This window comes from Solanum dulcamara, chromosome 9, assembly GCF_947179165.1.
Source record: "Solanum dulcamara chromosome 9, daSolDulc1.2, whole genome shotgun sequence".
In the NCBI taxonomy this organism is placed as follows: Eukaryota; Viridiplantae; Streptophyta; class Magnoliopsida; order Solanales; family Solanaceae; genus Solanum; species Solanum dulcamara.
Window position 1 is genome coordinate 10,823,451 of NC_077245.1, and position 16,593 is coordinate 10,840,043.

At 32.5% G+C, this 16,593-nt stretch overlaps 3 protein-coding genes across 4 annotated transcripts; all 3 read left to right on the forward strand.

Annotated features, from left to right (window-relative positions):
- Positions 1-931: 931 nt before the first annotated feature.
- On the forward strand, positions 932-8,638 carry LOC129903529 (uncharacterized). The gene is made up of 3 exons (XM_055979087.1): positions 932-2,153; positions 7,364-7,478; positions 8,139-8,638. Exons 1-3 carry the CDS (start codon positions 997-999, stop codon positions 8,421-8,423), a joined length of 1,557 nt encoding a protein of 518 aa, XP_055835062.1. The 5' UTR covers positions 932-996; the 3' UTR covers positions 8,424-8,638.
- LOC129903183 (transcription termination factor MTERF5, chloroplastic-like) lies at positions 7,255-8,638 on the forward strand. Its single transcript, XM_055978687.1, has one exon. The coding sequence runs from the start codon at positions 7,305-7,307 to the stop codon at positions 8,133-8,135; it is 831 nt and encodes a 276-aa protein (XP_055834662.1). The 5' UTR covers positions 7,255-7,304; the 3' UTR covers positions 8,136-8,638.
- A 4,721-nt stretch (positions 8,639-13,359) lies between these two features.
- LOC129904563 (transcription termination factor MTERF5, chloroplastic-like) lies at positions 13,360-15,870 on the forward strand. Of its 2 annotated transcripts, none has more exons than XM_055980121.1 (2): positions 13,360-14,479; positions 15,347-15,870. In XM_055980121.1, the coding sequence occupies exon 1, from the start codon at positions 13,545-13,547 to the stop codon at positions 14,442-14,444; it is 900 nt and encodes a 299-aa protein (XP_055836096.1). In that variant the 5' UTR covers positions 13,360-13,544; the 3' UTR covers positions 14,445-14,479; positions 15,347-15,870. The 2 variants fall into 2 exon arrangements, with proteins under 2 accessions (XP_055836096.1, XP_055836097.1); XM_055980122.1 differs by lacking the exon at positions 15,347-15,870 and adding an exon at positions 14,691-15,338.
- Positions 15,871-16,593: the final 723 nt, after the last annotated feature.

The window sequence follows — 16,593 nt, forward strand, 5'->3', positions numbered from 1 at the left end:
CAAAATATTTGTTAAATTTAAAATTTCAATTAATTTTCATCTTTCATTAATAAAAAGTTAAAAAGACTAAAACATTAGTAATGATTTTATGTACTAAGAAGGAAAAAATGTATTTGTTAATCAATTTAACCAAAATAATAGAAGGATTAATAATATAAAAAAGGCAAACATCACTAGTCTTTTTTCGTAAAGTTTTGATCATAACTAATGAGCACCGTTCAAATACAATTTGACCATATATTCATTAATCCTTGTAATCAATTCAAAATATGGAGACTATTCTAAGTAGAGTAAGTTTTTCTAATTATAACTTTCAACTATTGTCTACTGATAAAAGAACTATGTTTTATACCTAATCAACATGTAAAGTGTATCTTTAGTTATTAAATAAATCAATATCCAAAATCACATCAAAATTAGATGTATTCTAAATTTCGTCATCCTCTTTAGCCAGAGAAGATTTTGTTTCTTAAAAAAAACATTCAGAATAGTAGAGAGTGAGGAAAATATAATAATGAGTGAATAGGTTGAGAAATCCTAAACTATATCCTTTTGACTTTACTCTAATAGTTAATAGATTTACTATAGTAGTCGGCTGATTGCTTTTGCTAAAATAATTATTCTTAATTCTCCCGTGCTTTAGTAATTGCGCTTTTTTTAGTGAATTCTATATCTAAATTATTACGTGTTTTTGTTGTTTCTAAATTATAATTTCCATTGAATCAAAAACTTTTGATTGAATATGCAGTAAAACGTTTAGAATAACTAACTACAGACACCTGAAAAATAAAATAAAAAATCTCAAAAATGAGTTTATGATAGTTATTTTGTTAACTTTGAATAATTTAGTTATAAATTTATAAAGTCCTAAATTTTAGGGGAAATTTTAACAATTCACTTAAATTTAAATTTTAGGAGGGTTTTTTAACCAATTCTAATAAAGCTAAGGTGCCTATTATTTACGCAGTGAAGCTACATTTCTCCACAAGGACAAGTATGCTCGTCCGGTTCAGAGGCAAAGCCGCCGCCGTCGCCGTCGCCGTCGCTGCCGTCAGATTTCACGGTTTTGCAGACCTCCTTTCCTTGTATAGTTTCAAATCTCAATGTCTCTACTCAACAAGCGCAAGCTCTGCCCCAACCCATTTATTGGCGAAATACCTGGTTGATTCTCTCGGATTCTCCAAACAAGAAGCATCGTTGGCATCTGCCAAGGTAACTTCACGGAAACACTTTAATAATCCCGATTTAGTCATCAATTTCTTGAAACAAACTGGTTTCGACGACACCCAGGTGAAAAAACTGGTTTTTACAACACCCAAATTGCTATTCAGTGATGTTTCCAAAACCCTACAACCCAAATTCCAGTGCCTTATGGATCTCGGTCTATCCAGGTCGGACCTGGTGAAAGTAATGGCTAGAGATACAACAATTGTTAATAGAGGTTTAGTTACTCATTTGAGACCTACCATTGATTTCCTTAGGAAACTTTTGGGTAGTGATGAAAATGTAGTTAAAGCTTTAAAGAGAACTTCTTGGTTGTTTTCTTTTGGTGCTCATCACATTATGAAGAATAATGTATTGTTGTTGAGAAACTCTGGTGTTTCTGATGCCAATATTAGAAAAGTTGTGCATATATGTCCTAATTATCTTACACAAAAGCCTGAGTGGGTTAAGGATATGTTGCACAGGTTGGAGAAAGATTTTGCAATTCTGCTCCACTCTCCTATTTTTCCTTATGGATTTCATACATTAGCCGCGCAAAAGAAGTCTAAGTATGAAAAGAAGATTGGAATTTTTAAGAGTTTTGGATGGTCTGATGATGATGTACTCATGATGTTCAGGAAGTTACCGTATTGTCTTGCTCTCTCGGAGGAAAAAATTCAGAAAGCATTGAGTTACATGAAAAATCTTGGTTGTGAACCTACTTACTTGGCTTCTCATCCTTCAGTTTTGGTCTTTAGTTTGGAAAAAAGGGTGGTACCTCGGGTGCAAGTCTTGAAAATTTTGGACGAAAAGAAACTTGAAAGGAGAAAGTTGGGTCTCTATTATGCTTTGAGCATAACAGAAACAAAGTTCATGGAGTATTTTGTGCTTCCCTACAAGGATCAAATACCTGATTTGTATGAACAGCTCAAGAAAATTGTGGATCCTTAGTAGATTTTGTTTATTTTTGGCACTACATTGTAGTATTGTTTTCATTTCAAACTTGTTTTACTTTCTAGTGACCTACTTGCATGTTTTCCCGTGTTTCCAAAGACCATTTCTCTCTTTATGGCTTGTTGCTTTCAGTACGTGTACACATTTGGATAGCTCAGTAGCATACCTTTAATTCTGAAAAAAACGAGAAACCACAAAGACGAGAAGTGTATATTATCAGGCATGTTCTTCTGTGGAGTTTTTAAGTTTATGCCTTTGTTTAGATAAGTAAGCTTCTTTTAGAGAAGAAGTTTGCAGTTCAGGAGTTAACTAGGATAGAATTACATGGTTTGAAATGTACCTTGTTGTTTAACTCTATCAGAAGCTACAATCAAGAGTGAGTAAGATTCTCATCCGAAAGATATTGGGATTAAAACCGGAGATGTTGGTTTATGCTTTCCTTTTCGGGTTAAAGGATTGGGTTCAAGAGAACATTATCATTATCGAATTCTCTGGTTAAGTGAATCAAAATTTGTTGAGCAGTTTGTGCTGCCTTACAAGGCTCAAATACCCAATTTGTATCTCACACAAAATAAATAATGAAAAATTATTAGTATTTTGAGGAACATTTGTTTTATTTGGTGCTGAAAGTTGTCTTTCATCCTAGAAATATGCTTCCCGGAGTAAAATCTCGTGGACTACAAGGAAAAGATAGAATTCGCTGTAAAGAGTTGGTAAAAAACAAAAAAAAATATTCTTTTTGAAACATACTTAAAAGAAAAGTGAAATTGAAAGGAACACAATAAAATCCTTTAATATGGTACGAACAATGTCTTTATGTTGAAATTCTTAATAAAGTAAGGGCAAAGGAAAGTCTTCCAATCTTTGATCTCCCAATTTAAGAGCGATTGAAGCGAATACAATAAAAGAATGCAAGGAAGGGTTCCTCAGGAAAGACATCTCGACTGCTTCCAAAATCAAGTCATTGACCAGTAATGCGACTTGTAGAAGACTCCCTTCCTATACCTAGCGGAGTTGGCATTAATAAGGAGAGCAGAAAGGAGCTACCAGCCATCAAAAGATCCACGACTTTAAGATCTGCATGCAAGGGAAGATCCGCTTATTCTTTGAGATGACAAAGCTCCCCTCTAGACGCAAATTGTCGAATCAACACCAGGCAGTATAGGAGTGCTTTCTCTGATCGGCGTTCCCCAGACCATAATTGAAAGGACATACTTGCCCCCGAAGGATTATCGGGCATTCCTTCATGTCGGGAGGAGGAGAAGAAGAGATAAGGATAACTTTCTTTCTTCCATTCCACTCTTGCTCCAATCCCAATAGAATAAATAGAGATAACACTTGCTATACATCATCGACTTGCTTTTCAATCAAAGAGATTTCATAACCATCAAGAAAGACCTCTCTTTTGAGATCAGTCCCGTCCCTAGATATAGTAGTCAATCAGCGGGACATTCAAAGAAGCTATGCACCTTCACTGAATGTTTTTCAAACCTTAAAGAGGTCCAGTCTTGGAATCGGGCTAGGAGCTGCTATTGAATTTGTCCAGTAAAGAAAGAGTCGTGGTAACCATTCGAGCTGATGAAATTAGTAATATTATCCGATGTGTCCTTTTTATAATATTTAACATACTCCATCTTTTTACAAAATATAAGCTTATGAATCAAGTTTTTGAGATGCAAAGTTATTTTCTTTTAATTAAAAAGTTTACTTTTTCTATAAATAGTACTTCATTCGTTTTAATATTTTGTCCGATTTTGACTTGACACAAAATTTTAAAAAATAAAAAAGATTTACGAATCTTATGATCTTAAACTAACGATATATATACTAAGATGTCTTTTAATCTTGTGGTCTTAAACATGTCAGGTGAAAAATTAAATTTAAAATTAACAAAAAAAAATGAAACATTCTTTAATGTTTCAAAACGAATCAAAAAAATAAGACAAATAAATTAAAACACATAGTATAATTTTTCTTTAAGAAAATTTATAATAATTTTACTAAAAAATTGAATTCCTAAAATTTGGGGCCTAATACGGATGACTCATATTTAAAGGCATTGAGCCGCCCTTGTGGTTAAGTCAACAATTTTCTTGCTTTTGACTGATTGTTATACATAGGGGTGTACATGGATCGGGGTGGTTCGAATTTTTTACAAATCAAACCAAACCATTTGTGTCGGGTTATTAAATCTATAAATCAAACCAAACCAATAAAAGTAGGATTTTTTGATATCAATTTTTCTCGGATTTTTTGGATTTTTTTGGGTTTTTCATAGTATCTAATAAAAAGCACAGAACAATGCTTCTTAAAAAGAGTTCTAGTACAAAATATCAACATATAAGATGAAAGCAGAACACTCTTTGAAGTTTTAACTTTATAATATAACTTTATAAGATGAACATTTTTTGTATATTATTTAGATGGGCTTCTCAAGTCCAAATTTAAATGTAAGAAAGAAAACAAAAATTATGAAAAATTTTAAAAAAATATTTATAAATTACATTTTAATAAATATTTTTATGTAAAACATAATTTAAAAGTAGTATATCTATAATAGGGTCGGTTTGAGTTCGGTTTGACTTTTTTTAGTTAAAACCAAACCAATCCTATAATGGTCGGGGTTTTTTTCCAAACACCAAATCAAGTCAAACCAAACCACTAGTCGGTTTTTTTCCGGTTTGGTTCAGTTTGTCGATTTGGTGCGATTTATCGGTTTGCCCTATACAACCCTAGTTATACATATACGAATAATCTGGCTCATTTATGTTGCTTGTAAGTTTCTCAGTTTCTTCACGTTTGTTTACATTGCACCAGCTGCCATTTTAGTTGACTCCATATTGTTTTTAAACTGTCAGTCCGTTGCTATATCACTATATTGCTCATGCTTCTCATTATCTTTGAATGAAGTTTGTCAAACAGAAACTAAGGGCATCTTCAACCCACTCTCTATTTTACCTTCCAAATATAGAGAATAGAGAATTAAATAGAGGTGGATTGGAGATGATCTAAATGGAGTCTGCGCAATGATATGTGCTTTTATCTGAGTCAAAATTCAGTGTTAAATTGAATGTGTTCTAAAGGGACTTGTTCACATTGTGTGTGGAACAATTTGAAATCATCATAATATTTGTGCTATACTTTTATCCATCATGCTAGTGTTAGTTTTTCAATTGTACGATTATATTGAATATGTTGTTGTGTTGTAAATTAAGTGCACATGTTTTAATTGAATAATTTCAGTAAATAAGTATTTCTTCCTTATATTGAGTTAATTAGATATAGATTGTTCGTTCCATACTATCTTTGCACTTGCTTCTTACAAATCTTTTAAGAAATCATAAATAAGAAGGAATTTCTTCTAATTTACCATGTACTCTCTCCATTTACTTTTGCTTTATCAAAATCTCAAGAATCGTATGTAGAAGTAAAAGAATTTAGCAATTTTATAAGCTAACACATTTCATGTATGATGATATGTATAAAGTTGATCTCTTCAAAAAGACTCATTAATTTTTATATATCCTCGTAAGTAATATTCCCAACTTTCACTTTTACTTGTTATATTTCACTTTATGAGAATCAATATGACCAATTACAAAACTAAACTGAATTAAATTAATCTAATATATTTAAATTTAAATTTTAAATATTTGAAAATTATATTATACTAAATTGGGTGAAAATCGTTTACACCCCCAAACTTTGATTTAAAAATCAAACTTCGCCCTCAACTATGAACAATAATCATTCCCCCCCCCCCCCCCCCTTTATCCTAATTAATTTTTTAAAATGTCTATTTTACTCTTTGTATTATCAACCTTTGTCTTTTTTTTTACTTCTTTAAAATCATGGATTTTTACTTTTTATTCTAGGTAAAAAAAATTCTATTAAAAACAAAAAATATTTATTCTATTCGAAAAAATTAAAATAAAAAATATATATATAAATTATTGACATTCTATAATGAAATAAATGAGCAGAGTAAAAATTAAATATTTTAATAATAATAAAAACTCTAATACCTATTTATATATATAAAAAATAGGTAATATAATAGCTTTTAAATATATTTTTAAAATAATACAAAAATATTAATAAAAATAAAGGTATACCTATAAAAAAATTAAAAGATTATCTATTTGTATTGTAAGTAATTTTTAATTTTTTTAATTTAAAAAATACTTCATTATTGACAAACAAAAATGGTTTATCTATTCAGACATTTATTTAAGAATAAGAGAGAATTGAAACATGCATTTATATACATATACATATTAAATGCATGTAATATTAAAATAATAACATAAATTTTAATGACAAACTGATAGAAAAATTATTCTACTTATAATGTTAATGTGCTTAAATAAAAATCTATAAATATTTAGATTAAGAAAGATAAATATTATACATAAATGGAAGATTGAAAATTAAGGGCAAAATAGACATTGTATGAAATTAAGGGGGGGGGGGGGGGGGAATAATCGAAAGGGGAAGCGTCTAAGCACAATTCACTCGCGTTGATCAATTAAGAGGGTTGCCGCCACTCTTTAAGGTTATGTGTTGTATCATATGATTATTTTTGATAATTGAGGGAAAAGTTTGATTTTTAAAATAAAGTTCCGAGGTATAAATGTTTTTCACCCTGTTAAATTACAATTGAGAAAATATATATATTTTTTAATTATTGATCAAAGTCGGAGTGAAAGTGAAGATACATGAGTCTACCACCGAATCCGTTTGGATGGACTTATAAAAGTAATTTTTATGTATGAAGTGCTTTTAGAACTTTGAAGTGCTGAAATTTACTTTTATAAATAAGCAGTTGAGTGTTTGGATAAAAGTGTTTATGCTGAAGAAATGAGGAAAATGATGTGAATTTTAGAATTAAAAGAATAAAAAAGGTAGTTTGAGAATTTAGTTAAAATATTAGGGATATAAAAGTAATTTCAATGGTCAAAGAGAATGATTTTAAGCACTTAAAAAAATTACAAAATACTAGTTTTTCATTTTTGATTGACTTTAAAAATTTTATGGCTTAAAATTACCATTCTACTTGAAAATGACTTATAAGTTAGTTTTACCAAGTTATGAGACCATCCAAACATGCTCACCAACATTTTTCTCTACATTTGGTGAACGATAATATGCTCATCAGAAGCAAAGCCGTAGCTATATTTTACTGCAATGGCTTTGGCTTGTACAGTTTTAGATCTCAATATCTGTACTCATCAACCTCTATCCATACCCATTTCTTGGTGAAATACCTTGTTGATTCTCTCGGATTCTCCGATGAAGAAGCTGCCTCTACTTCCTCCAAGGTAACTTCATTGAAAACCTTAAAAAATCCTCATTTAGTCATCAATTTCTTGAAACAAATCGGTTTGGACAACACCCAGATGAAAAAAATTGTATCTAGAGCACCCAAATTGCTAGTCGGTGATGTTTCCAAAACCCTAAATCCCAAATTTCAATGCCTTATGGATCTCGGATTATCCGGGTCGGACCTAGTGAATGTAATTGCTAGAGATTCAAAAATTGTTGAAAGAGGTTTAGATACTCATTTGAGACCTACCATTGACTTCCTTAGGAGAACTTTGAGTAGTGATGAAAATGTAGTTATGGCGTTAAAGAAATCTCCTTGGTTGCTTACTTTTGGTGCTCATCATACTATGGAGACTAATCTATTATTGTTGAAAAACTGTGGTGTTCCTGATGAGGGAATAAAAAAACTTGTGCTTAGAAATCCTAGGTATTTTTCACAAAATCCTGAGTGGATTAAGGGTGTCTTGCATAGGGTGGAGAACGATTTTCGAGTTCCACTTGACTCTTCTATGTTTCCTTATGGATTTCATACATTAGCCTCGCAAAAGAAGTGTACCTTGGATAGGAAAATTGGAATTTTCAAGAGTTTTGGATGGACTGATAATGAGATAATTGAGATGTTTAGGAAGTTTCCTTATTGTATTGCCCAGTGAGAGGTCAAAATTCAGAAAGCATTGAATCTTTACATTAATGAGCTTGGTCATGAACCTGCTTACTTGGCTTCTCAGCCTTCAGTTTTGATCTATAGTCTGGAAAAAAGGGTGGTACCTCGGATGCAAGTCTTGAAAATTTTGGACAAAAAGAAGCTTGAGAGGAGAAAGTTGGCTCTTTATACAGTTGTGAGCTTATCAGAGACAAAGTTCATAGATTATTTTGTGCTGCCCTACAAGGATCAGATACCTGATTTGTATGAATCACATAAGAAAACTATGGCTCCCTAGACGTTTTAGTTTAACTTTTTTAACATCATATTTTGTAGTCCGGTACATTTTTGCGTTTCTTTTTTCCAGTTTGTATTCTGAAAAATACAGTTGGTGTCATTTCTATCCTTATAAAGGAAAAATGTCATTGGAGTGTTTTTGCTGTTTCGAACTTAATTTGCTTTGTAGTGATGTACATTGTTTCCAGAGAAAGGCATCAATCATTTAATCTAGTATCTCTAATCTTTGATATATCATTTATCTAGCTCATACATGTTCACTTTATGTTTTTTTGCTTTCAATTCACATTGGATTCCAATTCCCCATTTTTACTGTCCTTGAGCTGTGAAATCCCAATTGGGCTCAACTTGTGATTATTTATGGGCGAATCAACAATTCAGGACCGTTTTGGACCAGATCTGAACAATTAGTAGAAAGCAGGAACTCTTGCAGTGCAGAGTGCCGCGAGGGTAGTGCAACCTGAAGGCCTTGGAGAAGATCCATTTCAGTTCAGTGAGCCTCAACTGTAAGGCAACCGTGGGAAATTCTGTAGGAAAACAACCCAACTCCCACGGCTGGAGCACTGCAAAACACATGAACTCTGATCAAGGGGGCATTCAATTAGCTTCCTCCACGAGACCACATGAAGCTTCTATTGCCCTCTCACTGAGGGCACCATCGCTTCCATCTTAGGCGGAGGTTACTTGCACGCCTTGTGGAGTGGAGGATAAATTTGTGTTGCATGACTGTAGTCTGTATTGATGATAGATCCCGTTTCTTTGCTCTTGATCTCCATGGTTGGCTTACTGCTGATTTAATTTTTGAATTCAAGTGAGTTATGGATGATTCAAGACATGGCCTAATAATGCGGTGACAAAAATGTAGCTCCCCTTGTAACATGTTGAAGAATATTGGAGAGGTTTTTAACAGCAAGCAGGTAGTCTCTCGTTGGGCTGGTCATCTCCTCATATTGGGTGGGTGGCGTTGAACACGGATGGGGGGCGGTGTTTTTCTTCGCAATGCCAATGGCTAAACTATTAGCAATTGCACACAAAGGGTGTTTGCACATCCTTGAAAGCGGAGCTGTGAGGAATAGGGAAAATTCTTTTGGGGTGGTTTAGATGTCTTATCGGAATGGTGATCTTGTCAACCGCATTCGTCGCCTCTTTACTAATTCCATAGCTAATAGTTTAGCCAATTTGCCCTTAATCAAATTCTGATTTTTATATGCATAAAAATTAAGAAATGAGTTTGCATTTTATGATCTCAAAAAAATCATGAATTCTCTTAACTTATAAGTAATATATATATATATATATATATATATATATATATATATATAAAAGGTACAAAATAGCCTTTTTAGTTTCGAATAGGTCCACGTACTGTCCACAATCTCTCTCTCTACATATATGGGAGTATATTGTTTGCAACAAATTCTCACAAATAAAATACGAATAAACCTTATTTTATTGATAAAATATTCTTTTTAAGTTTCGAACAGGTCCATGTACTGTCCACAATCTCTCTCTATATATTTGGGAGTATATTGTTTGCAACAAATTCTCACAAATAAAATACGAATAAACCTTATTTTATTGATAAAATATTCCTTTTTAGTTTCGAACAGGTCCGTGTACTGTCCACAATCTCTCTCTCTCTCTCTATATGTGAGTATATTGTTTGCAACAAATTCTCACAAATAAAATACGAATAAACCTTATTTTATTGATAAAATATTCTTTTTTAGTTTCGAACAGGTCCATGTACTGTCCACAATCTCTCTCTCTCTATATATATATATGGGAGTATATTGTTTGCAACAAATTCTCACAAATAAAATACGAATAAATCTTATTTTATTGATAAAATATTGTGGTTTACCTCTTTTATATATCTTTTTTTACTTCGTTTTTAGCGTGATTAATTAGATTCTGGTGTTTAATTTGAATTTTTATTTTTATTTAGTATTTTCAATTGAACTTGTATTGTCTTTTGAACTGAATTGGTAATTCTTTTATTTTTTTAATTATGTTTTTACTTAGATTTAGTTGATTTTTTAGCATGTATGGTTATTTCAAATTCTATGGTACCTGTGTTTTGATATTAATATTAATTTTTCGTTCTCTAATCAGTAGCTAACTTTTTAAGAAATCCATTGTTTAAGAAGAATATTCAGCTTAAATTATAGATATAAGTGTTAAGAACACATTTGAACTATCTCTTTTTTTTTTAAATGAAAGAGAGAGTGTAGTATACACATCATGATGAGAGTGGAATAAAAGAAAGAAGTGTGTTTCTCAAACTAATAAGTGATAGTTTAGGTATGAAACTCATACTTCCAATAGTTTAGTTATGAAACTCAAAAAAAAAAAATTTAATTGCGTTTTTGATAATTATCTCTAAATTATATTAAAGAATCTTCCAAGAGCTTTTTTTCCTTTGTAATTTTTTTGGAGAAATAAAGGAGGAAGGGTTCATGTATATATGGCATAAGAAAATATTTTATTTTGGCATATCAATTTTACTTTAATGATAAATGTATTTGAGTGATTTTTAAAGATAAAAGCGTTAAGTCGAGTGATTTTATTGATATAAACAAAATTTAATGATTTTGTTAAATAAATTCTCATAGTTCAACGACCTTTTAAGATATTAGCTCTAGACTTTCTTTCAATGTTTGTCTTTATAGAAATTTTCGATCAATCATTCAAAGTACTTTGTGTTTTCGCCATCATACGTTGTTTATGTGGACTTTTGTGCTTAGTGTTGGCGTAATATACCACAATTACAATAAATTACAGTTGAAAATAAAATGACAAAAATGAATAAAATATATTCAGGCTAAGGTGCATATATCTCGCTCTCTTTAAACAGATTCAAGCCCATTGTGGCATAATCTACACATATCCAACAGTAATACTCTTGACTTGTCCCTGCATGATACAACAGCCCAACAAAGTAGTACAACTCAAGCAACTCCAGATTAGTTGAAAAGTTCAAAACTCCATAAAAAGAACACCTTCCTTCAACATATAGATACCCTATTTTGTATAGTGAATATAATTGAAGACTTAAAGGCCGTTTGGATTGACTTATAAGCTGTTTTTAGATTTTCTTTGAGTGTTTGACTGACCAACTTAAAGTCATTTTGTGCTTAAAATAAGCCTCAATAAATAGTTGAGTTTATTTGGATGAACTTATTTTAAGCAGTTTATAAGTTGAAAACAACTTATAAGTCAAAAAAAAAAAGTTGACTTGCACCTATTTTTTTTTAAAACTTATAAGTAGTTTTCAACTTATAAACTGATTAAAAATAAGTCAACCCAAACAGACTATTAGAATATTTTTTTGTCTCAACTCTCTCTTTCAATACTTCACACTACAATATTTTTTCACACTATTTCATCTCATCTTATTTGACATATACTTTACAATGGAAGAAACACCACTATTTATAGGTGATGAATTATTTCTTATCTTAAATAGAAATAAAGTGAATAATAATGTAGGTAAATGAATGGAGAAATCATGTCTTGGATGTTACATGAGTTACAAGGCATAATAAAATAGAATAATGAGCAAATAAAGAGTTAAAGGATATAAGAGTTACATAAGAATTTATTGCCACATTCTACCACTAACTCATACAAATTAATATTATTATTTTAATACTAAAATATATTTTGCTCCAACACAGAATTTTTGTGCTTAAGAGTCATCATTCCATGTTTTTGTCATGAATAGAATTCGATAGGAGAAGAACAAGTTTAGAAGTTTAATTGCCTTGGTTTGTATTATTTTTCTTCCTAATAATATTTCTTCCTATATATTATTATTATTATTTTTCTTCCTATATATAAACAAGAATTTTTTTTTTAAAACCAGTTTTCAATCTGTTGCGCTGATTATAATTTTATAAATAAATAGAAGTATTTTATTACTAATTTTTTAGAAGCTGGTCGACAACTAATTGTCATGTAGGGAGTAGTATTTTGATAATCTGAAAACAAACTAGTTATAGATACGGAAAATGACCAAAGCTATTCTTTAACTATTTTAAATAGAGCATATATACTCTTAAATTATATTCTGGCTCAAAAAATATTCTTTCCGTCATACTATTGACTCATTTTTACCCCTCTATTTGATGAAATAAAATGTGGCATCTCATGTGTATTAATTTACGCCGCATAGAATCTCCACATAAGCACCCCACCCACCCCACCCCATCAATTAAAAGACCCAAATCCACCCATTAAAAGACCCGAACCCATCCCTGACTCCGGTAGTTATGATTTCCTTGACTTCCGTAGTTATGGTTGTCATAATTAATTTGCAGCAGTTTTTAAGCAATTCTCGTAACAATTTGCGACAGTCAAACATCCCTGCTTGTTGGCCTGGCTTTAGGAAGAACACTTCAGCTTCTTTCCAAGCATCTATTGATCACGTTGAACGTACGATTATGTTGCTCTGCAACTCACTCCAGGTTCGACCGCACCCATCTTCTTTCTAGAAAAGACCTGCTTGATCAGGCACCACATTTGCTTAATTGTCATTTTAAAAAACTAAACCCATCACCCTTTGTTAGCTATGTCTGCTGGATGAAAAATATAGTTTAGCAAATTAAATAGCTAATTAATAGTTTGCTTAAAAACTGTTGTAAATTAATTATTACAACCATAACTATGAGAGTCGAGCAAATCATAACTACGGAAATCAAGGATGAGTTTGAGTCTTTTAATTGATGGGGATGGGTACTTATATGAAAATTCTACGTGGCAAAAATTAATACACATAAAATACCACATTTTATTTCATAAAATAAAGGGTTAAAAGTGAGCTAATAATATGAAAAAAATAAATTAATACACATATAATTTAAGAATATATATACTATAGTTCAAATAGGTTTGAAGAATAATTTTAACCCTTTTTCTGTTATACATGTCATATATGTTTAGTCTTAAAAATAAATAAATGATGCTGCTCTACATTCGGGAAGAAGGAGGCCGTCGTGATTTCTAAAGAATCGTTTAGTGGAAGGATCCATATATGTAGCGTTTGTTTATAGACAAGATATGCTCATTAGATTTAGAGGCAAAGCTGCTGTAGCTATATGGGGATAATACACCAACTCCAATGGTTTCAGATCTCAATATCCCTACTCATCAACTGCCCCGACCCATTTCTTGGTTAAATACCTTGTTGATTCTCTCGGATTCTCAAGCTGCATCTACATCATCCAAGGTAACTTCATTGAAATCCGTAAAGAATCCTCATTTAGTCATCAATTTCTTGAAACAAACCGGTTTCGACAACACCCAGATGAAAAAATTGGTTTCTAGAGCACCCAAATTGCTAATCCGTGATGTTTCCAATACCCTAAAACCCAAACTTCGGTGCCTTATGGATCTCGGGTTATCCGTGTCAGACCTAGTGAATGTAATTGCTAAAGATCCACATATTATTGGTAGAGGTTTAGCTACTCGTTTGAGACCTACCATTGATTTTCTTATGACAACTTTGGTTAGTGATGAAAATGTAGTTAAGGCTTTAAAGAGATTTCCTTGGTTGCTTTCTTTTGGTGCTCTTGGCATTATGGAGACTAATCTATTGTTGTTGAGAAACTATGGTGTTCCTGATGTGAGGATTAAAAAACTCCTACTTAGAAACCCTACGTATTTTGCACAAAAGCCTGAGTGGATTAAGGGTTTGTTGCATAGGGTGGAAAACGATTTTCAAGTTCCACGTGATTCCCCTAGTTTTCTTTATGGATTTCAAGCGTTATCCTGGCAAAAGAAGTCTACCTTGGATAGGAAGTTCGGAATTTTCAAGAGTTTTGGATGGTCTGATGATGATATACTCCACATGTTCCGGAAGCTACCATATTGTGTTGGCCTCTCAGAAGTTAGAATTCAGGAAAAACTGAATTTTTTCATGAAGGAGCTTGGTTTTGAATCTGCTTACTTGGTTTCTCACCCTGCAATTTTGAGCTATAGTTTGGACAAAAGGGGGTGGTACCTCGGATGCAAGTCTTGAAAATTTTGGACGAAAAGAAGCTTGCGAGGAGAAAGGTGATGCTCTATACTGTTCTGAGCTTAACAGAGATAAAGTTCATAGAGTATTTTGTTCTGCCTTACAAGTATCAAATACCTGATCTGTATGGGCCACTCAAGAAAAGTGTTCTTCCTTAGTACATTTTGTTTACTTTTGGCACTAAGGGTGCCCAGATCTTTCTTAAATTATCAGTCGTAGTTCAATATATTTTTGCTTTTCTCTCTTCAGTTTGAATTCTGAAAAACAGGGTCAGTGTTGCCAAGAATCATTTATGGAGCTGGGGCATAGTTTATTGAAAGACTTCTCTCATATTTACAAGTCTGAACTGCTGTGAGCTATACGCAAAATCAAGGTTTCCATTTGAAGTTGTTCGGATTCAACTGATCTTGTTGATAACTGATTCTGTTTGGCAGTTACCAGCAAGTTTGTCCCCTAAGACAACCAAATATATTTCTGTTGTGCATTTTCTCCCATAACTTGCAATACATAATCATAGTGAACTTACCTATCCTCATGAGCACAGTATATTTCATTTAGCGGCACTTCTTATGAAGTCTACACTTACTGTTAGCTACTAGGTGGAGTCAGTTATCTTACTAATTGAGTTGGTGTTCAGATTGTGTTGGCTGGTTTGGTCCCTTATATTTTGTATATTTAGTGTTATTAAACACCATCCGGCACCAAGGGTTTTGTTATAGTGGGTAAGAGCTCAACTTGTGATGTATATAGGTTGGGTGCATTGATCTTGGGCGCATCTACGAGCCCATGTACCGTGCTTGCCCATATTTGTTAGGCGTTTTTGATAAGATGTTGGCGCTAATCGGTGTGTTTTGAATGAAATACCTATCAAGTTCAAACTAAGGTAGGTGTTTTTGTAAATGCAGGAAGTTTGGAGAAGCACAAGAAATAAGGGAGAAATATCTCTGCAGGCGCGATGCTCACGCGCCGCGCCAGCATACAAACTTTAGAGGCTCATTCCGGACGCGATATTGGCGCGCCTCGCTAGGAGAAAAACAACAAATCTCTGTAGGCGCGATACTAGCGCGCCGCGCCAGCATACAAACTACAGAGGCTATTTCATGGCACGATATTGGCGCGTCGCCCCACTGCAGCGCCAACATCTTTACATTTGTTTATTATTTTGGGCCCAACAATAATGGAAGGGAAAGCACTTTGAATATATTGTTTTAGGGTTTGTGAAAGGGGGTTGCGTTTTGGAGGCGGAAAAACAAGAAGTAAGATGAGAAGAACAAAAACATCTTAGGTTCCTTTTCTTTTTCTTTTATTGTGTTCATTAATTTGTATGAAGTTAAGTATTTGGTTTTTATTTGAGTATGAGTAGCTAAGCACCCAAATTTTGGGGTTATAGCTACGAAGTAATGGTTTAATATTGTTTGAGCTTGGTTGATGATGGGTTATTGATTTTAATTGCTCTTCCATTTTTACGTTTATGATTTTGATGTTTGGCCAACATTAGAATATATGTGTTGTCTACCTTGAATTCAGAAGAGGACAAGTAGATAGATCAAAGAATGGAAGAAATGTGTTCATACTAGAATATCCTGGGATGATTCGTATATAGGATGCCCTTGACACATACATATATACTACGTTTGGTTATGATAAAGGATGATAGTTTAAATGCGTCTTTATTGTTTCATGCCTATTCCCGCTCAACGATGTAGTTAGGTTAGCAATAAAGATAGGTAATTATAGGTCGAGAGACCATGATTGGATTAATAACCCTTTTTGATCGGTAATTGAATGGCCCATCGGAGACTGAGATTAAAGAATAGTAAGCTTGACTTCACATTATGCTATAGCCCTGGAATTTTTTGTAATCTGATTAATATACGTAACTATTGCACTGTTTTTATTTATAGAAGATTTTCTTGTAGCCAAAATCATTAACAAATTATCTTAAATTCATCTCACAATCACAATTGGTATAGTCATTAGAAAGAAATAATTTATCTTATTAAGGTCCTTGTGGGTTCGATATCTGGCTTGAAAGTGTGGCTTTACTACTTGAGAGATTACGTACACTTGCGTGTGCAATTATAGACACAAGAAGTTTTTGACGCCGTTGCCGAAGACCTTAAAAATTAGGCACTTAAATTTCTATATTGAT